This window comes from Typopeltis vanoorti, chromosome 1 (assembly GCF_054136105.1).
Source record: "Typopeltis vanoorti isolate ZY-2024b chromosome 1, IOZ_Tvanoo_1.0, whole genome shotgun sequence".
In the NCBI taxonomy this organism is placed as follows: Eukaryota; Metazoa; Arthropoda; class Arachnida; order Uropygi; family Thelyphonidae; genus Typopeltis; species Typopeltis vanoorti.
Genome location: NC_143549.1, coordinates 184,050,342 through 184,066,329, shown reverse-complemented (window position 1 = coordinate 184,066,329; position 15,988 = coordinate 184,050,342). Strand labels below are relative to the sequence as shown.

At 35.9% G+C, this 15,988-nt stretch overlaps 1 protein-coding gene across 1 annotated transcript in view; it reads left to right on the top strand.

Moving 5' to 3' along the window:
* The window catches only part of LOC150110695 (serine/threonine-protein phosphatase 2A activator-like), a 129,639-nt gene that overhangs the window by 33,538 nt on the left and 80,113 nt on the right, over positions 1-15,988 (top strand). Inside the window, exon 3 of the mRNA XM_090395740.1 lies at positions 1,410-1,496. Within this exon, the coding sequence (XP_090251866.1) occupies positions 1,410-1,496 (87 nt within the window). The remainder of the gene's footprint in view (positions 1-1,409; positions 1,497-15,988) is intronic.

Here is a 15,988-nt window from a genome sequence, read left to right as displayed (position 1 = left end):
TTATCTGCAGACATCTTAATTTAATGTGTTGTGTTTTTAAGATAATTATATGTTTAGCAGTCATCCTTTTTTGTATATTAGAAATTCTAAAAGAAATAATCTTAAAAAAATAATCTGTTCAGTTAGGAATTTGGAAACTGAATACATGATTTCATCATCCTGCTGATGAAATCGTGGTCAATGTTCAGATAGTATTGTGACCAGAGCTTCCTGAACTACCTCCTCTGAATAATCAACACTCTTATCTATAAAATTTTAAATTAAGAAAGATATTTGAAATTAATTTATTAAGAGCTAAATCATTGGCAGACATCACATTATATTTCTACATACAAGTATCAAAATGGTCTATTACTGTTATTAAATTACTCTGGATGATAGATACTTGTATTCAATTTTATATGATACTTGTATTCAATTTTAATTTTAAATAAATTATACCTGTCAAGAAATTCATGATTTTTTTTTTTTTTTCTCCTTGAGCAAACTTCAGCAAACATGAGTTTGCATAAATTATCTTCATGACTAAGCTACATATATAGAAGAATTTGGCTTCATTTTCATTCTGGGATACTGAGTCAGTTTGAAGTTACCCTCCTCTGTATACAAGTGGTCTATTCATGAAGATATTTTACAAGCAAACGTTTGTTTGCTCATAAGCCAAAAAAAAAAAAAAAGTGCTGAGTGGATGCAGTAGTATATAAAACAAATACACTAAAAATCAGCAGCATATAATAAACTTGTGAGACCACTTACCATGTTACTGCTCTACGGTGCCCCATACACTTTTCAGGATTTCATTATGTTTCTGGGTACTATTTTTAGTTTACCAAATTAATTTCAAACCTCATTCCCAACTGGAAATATATAAATTAATAGGTTTGCACAAAGTGGACCTATTTTTTTTTAAAGAGTGGATTTATGAAATAATACTGAAATGACTTCTTGTGGCAGGAATATATAAATTTTAGAAAGATTGGTTCACTATCTTCAAGCTTCATTGATATTTGAAAAGAATTGGAATTATGTGTACTTGTTATATATATTTGCTTTTTTAAATTTTTTTTATTTTATTTTTTTATTTTTTTTTTAGATGTATGTAATATGATTTTAGGATAATCTTTGATAATGTGATATTTCTGCAGTTAACAAGATCTGTTCTTGGGTTTAAATCATTTGTGGAAATAAAAGAGACCCCAACCCCCAAGATTAAATATCTTGAGGGCTCGGTCCCCTCCAAGATTTAATCCTGAGTGCGCTACTGGTCATATGCACACACACATACAAACCATTTATTTCATAGTGATAAGACATCTCTTTCAGAAAAAAAAAAAAATGTGAGCATTTGTAATTGATTCAGAATTTAAAATAGGATAAAATCAATGTTAATAGTCTTCATTTTTCATTAGGCTTATCATGAATATATGGGTTTTGTGCTAGCAATGAATGAAGCAGTGAAAAGCCAGAAGATTACTGGAGATTATCCAGTATCAAAGGTATAATTTTCTGTTGTTTATTATCTTTTTAGTTGCATATTTTAGAGGGCTAGAGTGCCACCTAGTAAAAGGCCATCAAAAGTTGCTGTTGAAAGATGTTTTATTTTTGTAGCAAAGTAGAGATTTGTATTTGTATTTTGGTAGTTTTGTTTATCTTTCATAGCTTAGCATAACTGAGTGATTGTGGAGATTTGTATATTTAAAATACTTTTATTTTTACTATTTTTGAAGCTTGAATGAATAATGACAAAATGGTGGTACCATGAGATTAGCGCGTTACTCAACACAAAAATCGGATGTAATTAATGGTGTAGGCTTTCTCGAGAATGGGTCATTGTCATGAATGCAACATGTATGCATGGTTGAATGTGGCATGTGTGTTTGTGAAGAGACTGAACAGGAGGCAAGAAAGTATATGGATATGTCAAATGTGTGGTATTCTGTAGAGCTATGAATTATCGGTAAATGAGAAACTGGTTGATGGAATGAAAGAGTGCATAATTGTACGAGTAAATGACCCTATGAATCATGGAATGGAAGCAACTGCAGGAGCAAATGATTATATAAATTGTGGAACGGAAGCAAGTGGGACTATGGAAATGAAAGAAAGTATAGTTGAAGAAACGAAAGCAAGTGACACTGTGAAAGCAAAGAAAAGTTGGAATAAAGGAACAAAAGAAACGAAAAATGAGTTGATCAGAATGAGAAGTGAAATGAAAAATGTGCATATGGGATAAGAAATTTTGTGGATAAGAATAGATGAGTGAGAAAGAAGGAAAGTAGAGAAAAAGTGGTGATGAATGACTCAAGAATAGCGATGTATGCAGATTCCATTATTAGAAGTGTGGTAAACGAGAGATTCCATAAGATGTGTTTTTCAGGAAGAGAACTAACAGGATAATTGATGCATTAGATAAAAGAAACAGATAAGTAGACAATTTGGTGGTTGGAACAAATGACTTTGTTGGACATAAAGAGAATGTAGGGTGGATATCAGGAGGTTGTTGAGTAGGATGAAAGATAATAGTATGGTTGGAAAGGTAGTTAGTGTGTTACCTCATCATCATCAAATTCCTGCCATGTACCCTCAAGAGGTGTACAAGATATGACAGTACTACATGAAAAAATTACATCATTACTAACTTCTTATCTACAATTTTCCTCCAAATCAGTCTGTTACTTGTCAAGACTCCAACATTATCAGATCTTATATTTCTATCGTCTAAGGCACTTTGTACCTTATCAATCCACCTATATCTTGGTTTTCCTCTGGGTCGTTTTCCTGCCAACCTGGCAGAGAACATTTGTTTTGCTAATCTTTCCTCTCCCATTCTATTTAAGTGACCATAACACCTGAGATTAGCTCTGCTAATGCATTCCTGGATGCTAACAATGTCAAGTTCTTTCCTAATATCCTCGTTTTTAATATGATACTGCCATTGATGCCATCTGTTCAGGCCTATAATCTTTCTCAGGACTCTCATATCTGTGGTCTCTAGTCTTTGGTCAAGTGTTTTACTTCTGACCCAGCTCTCAGATCCATAAGTTAAAACTGGTTTGAACACTGTCTTGTATACAGCTAATTTAGTGTTCCGACTAATTTCTCTCTTATTCCATATGAATTTATTCAATTGACTTCCCACCATACCAGCTTTGCTGATTCTGTTGTCTATTTCTATATTTAATTTACCATCTTCAGTAAAAATCGTGCCTAAGTAGCTGAAATGTTTTACTTGTTCCACAGGTTCTCCATTCACAACACAGTTGACATTTTCAATGATTCTGCCTATTTTCATTGTCTTTGTCTTTTTATTGCTGACCTTCATACCATATCTATTACAACAGCTATTCAATTTAGTCAGAGAATCTTGCAGACTTGTAGCTGATTTATTTAGAAGTATAACATCATCAGCATAAAGCAAAAGCAAAGAGCTGATATTAATATCTCCAATTTTGATATCAGGTTTAATACCACATTCCTTCATAATGTGATCCATATAGATAATGAATAACAGAGGGGATAATGTACATCCTTGTCTCACACGAGATTTAACATTAAACCAAATTCCTGTACTTCCTTCAATTCTAATTGCTGACTTACAACTCAAATAAACACTAAGTATTGCTTGATATAATGCCCCATTGACACATATAACTGCAGCGTATTGAATAGCTTCTCTCTTGGCACTTTGTCATATACCTTTTCCAAATCGACAAAACTTAAATACAGATCTTTGTTATATTCCCATGCTTTCTCGACTATTTGTCGTAAAGTGAAGATCTGATCCTGACAGCCTCTATTTGGCCTGAATCCAGCTTGTTCTTCACCAAGCTTTTCTTCCACAATTCTTCTCAACCGTTTCTCAAGTATACTTGCATAGATCATGCCAGGAACACTCAGTAGGGAAATACCTCTGTAATTCTCACATTCAGTTTTATTTCCCTTTTTATATATGGGTACTATGAGAGCTCTACTCCAATCATCAGGAATTCGTCCCTCTGTCCAGGCTTTCTGAACTATGCAGTGCCGCCACTGTAAGACTTTTATGCCACCATACTTCAGCATTTCTGGTCGAATATCATCTACTCCTGCTGCCTTTCCACATTTCAAGCCTTTGATGGCTTTTTCTACTTCAAGTGTGGATATGTATTCCTGACTGCATGCCTGGTCAGTGTTTTTTACCACTGTGCTGTCATCACTGCTTGTTTCATTTAGCAGTTTTTCCAAGTAATTACTCCATACTTCAAGGATATCTTTTTCACCTGTTTTCATGTCACCTTTATCATCTCTAACTCCTTTTACAGCACTCTTTCCTCCATTCCTAAGCTTCTTCAACAACCTCCAGAATATTTTGCCACCTTCTTGATATTTATTTTCTATATTCTTGCCAAAGTCCTCCCATGACTTTTGTTTAGCTAGTTTTACACACTGTTTAGCTTTCTTACATTTGTCTCTGTATTCTGTAAGAGTAAAAGCTGACTTATTTGCCAGGAACTTTTGATATGCTTTCTTCTTTTCCATCACTGCCTCTTTAACTTCCTGTGTCCACCAGGGAGTTCTGATTTTTTTATCCTTGCACACAACCTCACCACATGCCTCTCTGGCAGAATCAATCAATGTTTTCTTCAGAGTTTGCCACTGAATCTCCAAGGTTTGATTCCTGTTCTCTAACTCTTTCATTTTCTTTTCAATAATCTTTCTGTATTTTAGTCTACAGTTCACATCTGAGAGCTGCTCAACTTTTATTCGCTTTAAAACTTTTTTACATGTTATTCTTTTCAATATGAAATTCAATTTTATCCTAGTGTGTTACCTAGATATAATAATGTTGAATTGAGGTGGAGAGCGGGGATCGTGACTGGTATGTTACCAGAGCTGTGTGAGGAGAAGGGAGTGGAGTTTGTGAATGTGTGGGGTGCATTTGAGGGAAGGATGGAAATGTACAAAAGTGACAGGTTGTATTTAAATAGATTTGGTGAGTCAGTTAAACTCTTGCTGCAAGGAGGAACAATGAATGATGTGAGCAAGAGAGCAGTCGAAGTAAAAGATGAAGGAGAAGATCAGGAAAGAGGAACTGGTGAGACTGAAGTGATGGTAAATGAGAATAGTAGTACTGTGAGTGATAATGATAGAATGAAAATGCAAGATGAACAAGGGGACAGTATGAGTAGAGAGGATGTCGGAAGAAGTAGTAGTGAATGCGTGTATAAGGATAGTGTATGAGAATGGAATGTATGTGGTGTGGTTGAGTCTGAAGAGGAGATAATGGCAATTGGCAATGGTTAGGTGTGGGGAAATACCAATCTACAAGTGGTACAGACAGGACTTATTGTAGACCCGAAAGCAAATTGCCTTGAATACCAGGAGCATCAGGAATAAGGGAGAAGAAATGGTTTCATTAATTGAGTTTATTCACCCCAAAATTGTGAATAAGTGAAACATGGTTGGATAAGGATAATATCCTGATGGGAATACAAACAGGATTTGATGTTTGTTTTTTTTGTGAGGATAGAAAGGAGAAGGGGGGGGGGTGAATGCTGTTGATGATAGCAGGCAAATTACACCCTCTGTCCAAAAAGAAACCGAACTTTTTCGAAAATAGAAGAAATTAGTGGCACCACCTGTTGTATCTTTTTTGTTGTCGAAAGTGGCCACCTTCATTAGTGTTGTGTCAACTGTTTATGACATTTGTTTCATTAGAAGCCAAGTTATAGTGCCAAGAGCGACAGTGTGTTTTGACGAATGGTCGGTCATCATGATATTCATGCCACACGTGACGAATTCTTGCTATTAATCGCTTCAAAACGTTGAGATAAAACTCACCATGACTGTTTGGCCAGGCTGAACGAATTCTTTGTTTATAATATCCTTGGAATCATGGAAACAAATCAGCATTGTCTTTACTTTTGACTTCTCCAAGCGACTTTTTTTTCAGATGCTCCTCTTCTGGTGGTCTCCACTCAGCACTCTGGTGCTTTGTTTTGGGCTCAAACTCAAAACACCACGTTTCGTCACCAGTAACGATCACTTCAAGGAAGTTTGAGCTCTTACGAGCGGTTTTAATGAGGTCCTTGCAGTGTTCAATTCGATACATTTTTTGGTCATTGGTCAACTTGTGGGGAAGAAATTGTGAATTCAATTTATGGAGGCTCAAACTCTCGGTCAAAATGTTGTGCACAGTTGATTTTGGAATCCCCAATTCAATCAATCTCATGGACAATTTCAGGTTTTCTTTGATGAAATCACACACTTTTTGGATGTTAACTTCGTTCAGTCCAATTTTTGGATGACCTGGCTTTTCGTCGTCCTCAAGCGTCTCACGACCACTTTGAAATCGCTTAAACCACTCGTAAACTTGAGTACGAGTGGGATAAGCATTGATCACCGTATGCCTTTTCAAGCATTTGATCATTTCGGTAAAGCTTTTACCAAGTTTAACACAAAAGTCAATCGCAGCTTTCTGTTTGAAACTCATTTTCTGACCTTTTGTCAAAACACACTGTCACTCTTGTCACTATAACTCAGCTTGTAACGAAGCAGTTGATACAACACTAATGAAGGTTGCTGCTTTTGACAACAAAAAGATACAACAGGTGGCACCACTAGTTTCTTCTATTTTTAAAAAGTTCAGTTTCTTTTTGGACAGAGGGTGTATGTTTGCACAAGTGGAGATGTAAATAGTGATAGTGGTTTTGAGTCAGTATGGTGTGAGGTGGAAGATGACAAGAAGAGATATTTGGTTGGATGCTGCAGAAAATGTGGAGGGTGGTGATGAAGAAATGTATAAGCAACTTCAGTTAGTGAACAAGGGAAGGGTGCTTATTATGGGTGATTTTAATTATAGCAATATAGATTTGAATGAAGAGATAGCATTTTGGAATAAGCAAAATTAATTTCTTGAGTTCTTGAGAGAGAACTATCTTAGGCAGCATGCAAGGGGATTGAGAGTTTTAGATGTGATCATTTCATCAATCAGAGGCTGTGATTGTGAGTAGGGTTTCAAACTTTTCTCCAGTTGAGAGTGATTATGAAGTGATCTGGGTTTTGGCTAGCCATATACAGACTTTTGTGAAGAAAGGATATATGTGGAATTGCAAGGCTGGTGATTATGAAAAATTAATAGATAGCTTGAAACAATAGCATGAAGTGAAGTGTTAAGCAGGAGGGAGGTAAATGTTGCATGGGAATTGACCAAAAGATATTTAACATCGGTATGCAAATGCATTCTGAAGGTTAAAAGACTGAATAATGATAGCAATCAATTGCATGTAAAGCATAAAGAGCAGGCCAGGAAGATGACTCAGTTGGTGAGAACAGCAAAGATACAGTATGAGCAGAAATTAACAAATCAGACCTAGAAAAATTCTAAATAGTTTTTCAGATATGTGACAAGTAGAAGGAAGCATGATTATGGTAAGATGATGTCAATGGATGAAAATGGTAACTGCTGCAGAAGACATAGTTGAGGTATTTGGTGAACAATTTATAAGGGTGTTTCATCCTCATAAGAGTAAAATCATTAAAAACTCAAATGTAGAGGACATGGGAGAGGATGGCATAATTGTGATCAGGAGGTATTTGAGGAAATAAATAACTTTGATGTCAATATGGCAATAGGGTTTCATGAAATATCACCATGTGTCTTAAGGAAAAGAGTTCCAGGGAATTGGCAACGGCATTTGCACCTGTTTAATATGAGTCTTACAACAGCACAGGTTCCAAGAGAGTGGATAGAAGGTAAACTTGTTCCACTGCCTAAAGTGATAAGGCTGTGGCTACAAATTATGGGCCAATCTATATATCTGAAGTTGTGGTTAAGTTATTGGAGATATTGGTGAGAACTAGGATACAGAAATGGGTTGATAGCAGTATTCTCTGTGCTTGTCATCATGGGTTTGTTAAAGGGAGAGATCATATTTACCAATTTATTTATTATGACAGGGTGACAAATGTCTTGGACAAGGGAGATGCATATACAGTGGTATACTTTGATTTTGCAAAAGGTTTTGATAGACTGCCACATGACAACATTTTAAATACATTGAAACAGATGGGATTGAATAACACACTAGTGAGTTGGATTGGTGACTGGCTGTCAGATAGGTATCAGAAAGTTGTATATGGGGGTGCAGTATCCTGAAAGATGAATGTCACTAGTGGTGTGCCACAGGGGTCTGTATTGGGGTCATTGTTATTCAGTTTGTATATTAATGATATTGGGATGGGTTTAACTGGTGATATGATAACTGGTGGAAACTTTAGAGCTAATCCAAGCTAAATTTTCTCCTGATATCTCAGCCCTATTTCAGTTCACAATGAACTCAGGCTATTTTGTTTGGTAGGGAAAATTCTACAATGAAATAGAGGGGACAGCCATGGGTTCACCACTCTTCCCGCCCTTGGCCAATTTCTTTATGGAGACCTTTGAAGAAAAATTTCCTCTTAGCCTCTGCCCCACAAAAACCAACCATATGGCTTCGCTATGTTGATGATGTGTTCGCTATTTGGCAACATTCTGATACACTCCTCTCCTTCTTAACACACTTAAACAACCAACACCCCAGAATCGAATCGAAAAAGAGGAAAACAACAGTCTCCCTTTGCTAGACACACTAGTCACCTGCCAGCCTGATGGAACCTTGGTTTTCCCAGTTTATAGAAAACCCACCCATACAGGCAGGTACATTCACCAACAATCCCCCCCCCCCTCACAACAATACGGAGTAGTGAAAACTATACAACAGGGCTAAACTAATCTGTTCTAACTACATGGCTCTAAACACTGAACTAAATCACATCCTCAACACTTTCTCAGCCAATGGCTCCCCCCCCCCCCAAAAAAAAAAAAAAAAAATCCAAAAAATATTGAAACCTTCAAACCACAACCTCCCTCCACAACAAAGATTACTCTAAATCCATCACCATTCCCTACATCCGAGGCACCTCGGAAAAAATTACCAAACTCTTAAAAAAAACATGACTTGACCTCCTGATACAGATCATACAGAAAATTGGCATCCCTTATTTGCTTCACTAAAGACCAACCGCTTCCCCTAGACCTACCTGGTGTATGCCAGGTCCCTTGCAGCTAAACTGTATTATTTTGGCCAAACTGGCAGGACAGCGAATATCAGAATTTCGGAATACAAGGACTACATCCGTTTTCACAAGTACAGCCATTCTGGTCTTGCAGACCATGCTCTGGATACACACCACAGAATACGGTGGAAGAAAGCTACAGTAATACACCGTAGCAAATACAAATTCGAAACACTATTTATAGAATCAGCCTCAGCCCTAAGAAACTCTCAAAACCTCAACAAATTTGGTTGTATGAGACTGCCCCAAATTTGAGAGGCTTACATCAGCAGACCTTCAGCCCAATGGCCAAGAACACCTACTTAGCCTGCTAGGGGCCATCATCAGGACTTGAGGAGAACAATAGCTTCATTACTTCATTCTCAGTTACTGTGTTGTAGTGCCTACGTGCATGTGCCTTTTTTTTGTAAGTTCCTTTTGAAGATGGCAAAAGGATGGCGAAATATCGGAAATTTATTGAAGTGTAATTTAATTTATATTCGTATCTACGTTGTCAATTCCTTAAGTGATTTAGTAATGTAACAAATTAGAGATAAATAACAGAATAGTTAGTTTGGTTGGTTGGGAACCAAGGTGAATAAATTTTTTAATAAATTATTTAATAAAATTGAAGTGAAGTTTTAAATTAACATATAGATATTACGATATGAATTATAGTTAGCACATGTGAAATTTAGATTTCATTAATTGCTCCCATATATTTATTCCTTGTTACAAAGACATTGTCAGAGAGAAAAAGAAAACAAAAGACATTGACAAAAGGCATGGTTAAAAAGAAAGATAAAACATCACACCTAAGTTAACAGGTTGTAAAATAGGAGAACACATTTTTAGAGTTGAAAGGAAACAATTATTGAACTGCAGTTAGATACAGAGGTTATATAAATTATTCACAAAAAAATAAAATAAATAAATAAATGTATTATGATGTATGCAGTATCTTGGGTTAGTTCCAAATAACTGTGTTGTGTTGCTAGTGTCATTGACATGAAAGCAAAGCCAAACTTCGAGATTTCAAGAACTTGATGTTGTCTTGGTGTTCCTAGATTTTAATATCAGCAAATGACCCCTCTGTCCAAAGTAGCAAATTTGATAATAACAATAAGCATCAGGCAAGGACAGTGGGAGTAATTTATTTAACCTTGACAGATGATTATAAGAAATGCAGTTTTCAAAATGGTTTAACAGTGGTAGGTAATGTTTTAAGCATCTGCTTGCAATCTAGTTGCGGGATGATATTTATTAAGAATTCTCTGGATGGAGGTTTGGGTACATCCTTTAACAATCAGCAAATTTTATTTTTTGTACTTCTTCCATCAGAAGCATATCAATTGAACAAATGGAATAATGCCTACAACATATCATATTCCTTCCATTAAAATATCTAGTCACTATGGTAAGGAATACTAGAAAGCTGTTAGGTAATCTTCATTTTGGTAAGTTTCACTTGAAGAAAGTTTGTTGATAAAACAGCTCGTGTTTTTCAAGTGCTATTGCATGTTATATTGTTCCTGTGTAAAAACTGAGAACATCAAATCAGTCACTGCACACAGAATTTATCAGAAAGTAGTGAGCAAGGCTTTGCTGATAGACCAATTATACACCATGCCAAGAAGCAGTTTAAACAAAACTTAGTCATTAATCTCAGTCAGATGAGTCTAAGGATAAGTTTAAATTCAATGTTTGCTTTAATGTTCTAATTTTGCTTTAATCTCTCAATGGATACCATACTTAGAAATTATGATAAGTTTAGAAAAGAGCATCTGAATTACTTGCAGATGCAGACAACAGATAAGATAGAAGTTGTCTAGATTCAAAATGAAAAACTTCCTCTGAATATATCATTCACTAGCATATACTCATCAGAGTATCCAACTCAATGCCAATTAAACCAACTGTTAATGTCACTTTCCTCTAAGTAATTCAAACTATAACCTTATCTATCACCTTTCCAACAGAACTCCAAATATCCAGCCACTCTTAGTTTCATCCTTTGGAACTATAATAGTGCCAAGCAGAATGATATTTTACTCTTTTCCTTGGGCTGACTGCTTTCATTCTTTGGATCAGAATATCAGTGGCGTTTTTGTTCAGAAGAAGCCCTCCACAAGTTTTACAGAATTCTTTAACAGTTTAAACTTGAAAAATCCAATTTACATTAGAAGTAGAAGAAGGCAGATCCCTTTCTTTCCTAGATGTTCTCATCTCAGTAGAAAATCATGGCAATTTTTCATTTGAAATCTACAGAAAAAAGCTCAATACTAGACAATATCTACATTTTATATCACACTACCACCACCATCACCTGATGCAAAAACAAGGCATCATTAAAATTCTCAATGACAGGACCATCACAACATCTAGTGATGGTAGCAAAAAAGAAGTAGCATATCTTAAGGAATGGATATCTAAAAAATGGATACAATCTCAGAACTGTCAATAGAATTTTTAGGTCATCACATATTCCCTAGCCTCTGCAACAAAAAGAAGTTTACAAAGGTGCTGTTTCTTCACATTGCATTAAAAATGTTACAAATAAAATAGTTAAAATTTTAAAACAATACAACTTAAAAGTTGCCTTTCAACCATTACAAAAAATATGATGCTAAGATTACCAAAACAATCTCAACTACCTCTTAAACAACCAGGAGTATAAAAAATCTTCTGTACATTTGGCATTTGTTATGTTGGAGAGACAGGTTGATCTGGAGAAATCCATGAAAAAGATGTCAATGACATGGAGAAAAAATGGGCACATAAATCAATACTGGTATTTATGTAATTTACGTAAATTGGCAAATTCACAAAATTTTCAAATATAGAATTCAACAGTTATATGTGTAGATTAAAGAAGCAAGCAAAATAATATGATATCCTACCCAATGTAATAGTAATGAAGGTCTCATCTTAAATCAGATATGGACAACATTTATAAAAGACCTGGATATTAATGAATTAGTCTCTAAGAGAAGTTATACAACACGTTGCAACAAGCCATGCATCTGATATCTTGCTATGATATTCAACATCTTAAGTTTAATTTGAATAATCACAGTTCTTAATTAAGAAATCTGTCTGTAAATAACTTTCTTTTCTATTTGTTTTTAATCTGAAGAACTGCACACAAATGTACAAAACTAATAATTAAAGTAATTTCTTACTAAAAAAAAAGTTGTATGTGGCACTTTCCAGACACAAAAACATGGATGTGTCAAGCCATGGAAACCTTAACTTGATAAACTTCATTTAAATAGGTGCAGTTTCAAGTATTGATATAGCCGAATTTCAAAATGGGGAATTTGAAAATGCAATTTATTTGTGCCTGTGTTCTCAGTGAAGGTCTCAATGAAATGCTTTGAGAAAATTTGAATAAAAAGGATTTAAAATAATGGTATTTTCTGGATTTCTCTTCAGGACATGGACTATTCATCAATAACACTATATTTCAGCATAATAATGTGCATAAATTCACATGGAGAATACAAGAAGAAAAGTGTTATTGTTAATAGAGATATCTTCTGACTGGTTCACAATACAAAAGTATAAAGGATTTAAAACAACAATAGAGCAGTTAGTTTTGAGCAGCATAAAAATGAGTATCATATTAAAAAAAATATGCACAAAATTTTTTTAAAAATCAAACTTGAGAACCTTTCACAGGTGAGCTGTAGACTCAAATATACAAATGAAAACCAGAACTTAGCGATTGGGTGACAATTTGAAGAAAGCATTTGATTGATTTATTGTGGGAAACATTGTGATGCTGTCTGTATGGATTAAAAATTAGAATTATAATGAAATCAAGAAGCTTAATTATTAAAAATTATTTAGGCTACATAATAACATATCTAAAAGATAAAGATATAGAAGAAAAAATGAAGAAATTTCAGAAAATCCATGAAACACTTAAAAGGATACTGAATTAATTAAAAACAAGACAAAAAACTCAATTAAAATTTTATAAAGTAATGGCCACTCCCACTCTGTTATATGGTTCAGAAACATGCACGGCTAAAAAGAAAGATGAAAGTAAAATACAAGCCGCAGAGATGAGATTTTTAATAACAATTAAAGGATGCACAAAATTGGACCATATAAGAAATGAAGACATCAGAAAAGAACTAGATATTTATAACATAAATAAAAAAAAAAATCAAGGAATATAGAGAGAAATGGAAAGACCACCTATTCAGGATGGAAAGATATCGGCTACCAAAAGAGGTGGATAGATGTAGACCGAAGGGAAAGAAAGAGAGAGGAACAGGCAAATGCCTAATCCTTAAAGAGAAGAAGATTAAATAGGTAGTTCTGGCAGAAAATAAATCCTGTTGAAAGTTTGTGGGAAATAAGTCAGCATGTGCATTTAGAGAATGCAGATGAAAATATAAGAAATTAAGTTGTGTGTAAAAGTAACTAAATGGGTCATGTGGGGGGGGGGAACTTTAGCAAGAATAAAGAAGATAAAATTCATCCACTGTCTTCCTCGTATGCATAAATGACCTCTCACTGGCCTTAAACCCTATTCATGGTTTTGCTGGTGATAGCACTCTCCACTCATCCTACTCATACAAACCTTTCAGCGCTCAAGGTTCAAGATCATCTACAATAAGTGGATAAATATTGATCTCCATGCCATCCTTCAATGGGACTATAACCTAGTCATGTTCAAGGCTTCCAAAACAGTTTGTATTTTTTCTCACAAAAAAAAACTTTAGTTTTTCTTCTCTCACCTTTCAATATTATTATTATTATTATTATTATTGTTCCGGGAAACTCCAAGGAGTCGACAGACTCATCGAGGGAGGCCCTAACATCATGTCAAGAACAACTATTCAACATTCACACAGTATCTATCATACCTTGCCTTGAACTCATTCATGGTCGTAGCACCCACAACAGACTCTGGAAGCTTATTCTACTCATTTACCACTCTCCAAGTAAAGAACCTAGCTCTAACACCCTTGTCAACCACGTTCTTGCCCAGCTTCCATGCATGGCCCCTAGTCCTCCCACCACCACCACCAGTCATATTTTCAAAAATATCTTCTGGATCAATCTTATAAAAACCCTTCAGTAATTTGAATGTCTCAATCATATCACCCCTCCTTCGCCTATCGTCCAATTTCTGTAACCCACAAATCTTCAACCTATTCTCATAAGGTTCATTCCACAGACCTGCTATCATCTTGGTCACTCGTCTCTGGACCCTCTCCACTTCCTCCCCATCACGAAGAAACCCTGGTGCCCATAGCTGGGCACAGAAGTCCAATGGGGTCTTATCAAGGCTCGATACAGAGGAACAACAACTTGTTCGTCTCTGCATGTTAAAGTATTTTTCAGAAGCCAAGTGATTTGGTGAGCTGTTTTAGTTACTTTTGCAATGTGCCCCCTAAACTTCAACTCCCTATCCACCAACACTCCCAAATCCCTGGCCTCATCAATCTCCTGGAGTATGGTTCCACCAATGCGATATACTGCTGCTATTCTTTTCACCCCAAAGTGCATAACCTTACACTTTGCCACATTAAATTGACATCCATTTTTCCTAGCCCAGTCCTCCAAACTATCCAAATCATCCTGTAAAATTTTGACATCCTGTGCACTCACAATTGCTCTACCCAACTTTGCATCATCAGCAAACAAGTGAACACTTCCTCTCAGATCCTTTCCAATATCATTGATGAACAAATTGAAAAGCAGTGGTCCAAGAACAGAGCCCTGTGGCACTCCACTAGTCACAAGACGTCTTTTAGACTCCACTCCTGAATAAACCACTCTTTGATATCTCTCCTTCAACCACCCTCTTATCCATCTCACGAACCCTATATCTATACCCATCTGCTCCAGTTTACTGATTAGGGTTCCATGTGGTATCCTATCAAAGGCCTTGGCAAGGTCCAGTAGTATCACTGTAAACCCATTACCCCTATCCAGTTCAGCCGTCACTGTGTTATAAAACGTGAGTAAGTTACTGAGGCATGATCTACCCTTCACAAAACCATGTTGTCCCCCATACAATATCCCATTTTCATCTATCCAATCCTGTATTCTTTTCTTGACTAATTTCTCTAAGACCTTGACAATGATTCCTGATATGCTAATCGGTCGGTAATTTACAACAGCAGTACAACACGAGCTGGTATACCATCCAATCCCACAGATGTATTGACATTGAGGTTATGCAATAGACTACTCACCTCCACTTCATTAACCACAATTCCCATATAATCTACTGGTTTATTCGTTTCTGCAATGTCACCACCTGGATGATATACTTTTGCAAAGTGCTCACTCAGTAACTCAACTATCTCAACTGATTCAGTTACCTCCCTACCATCGGCATTCTTTAAAATCAATCTGCCATGTACATTTTTCCTTTTACTTGCTACATATCTAAAAAACTGTTTAGGATTCTCTTTAGCCTGCATGGCCAATGTTCTTTCGTAATCCTTTTTTGCTTTTCTTACCACACTCGTCACCCTTCTGGCCTGCGCTTTATACCGTTCACGTGCCTGCCGGTCACCCTTCTCCTTAAATTCCCTCCATAGTTGTTTCTTTTTTTGCAACTCAAGCTTAATGGTGTTATTCATCCATTTAACCCCTACTTGATTTATTATTTGGACTCTAGGTATACAGTCAGCCATTGCTTCATGCAAGCACTTCTTAACTACCTCCCATGCACTATCAACTTCTAGTCCTTGCAGTTGTACATGCCATGGCACTGAACCAATCAAACTCCTAAGCTTGTCATACTTTCCAGCCCGATAATTCCACATGTACCCTGTCTTAATTGAAAATTCTACACCTTTAGCCACCTCCCAAGTTAAGACCCTATGATCACTCTCACCGATTGGTGGCAATGTGGTCATATTTGTTACAGCCAAATCCTCAG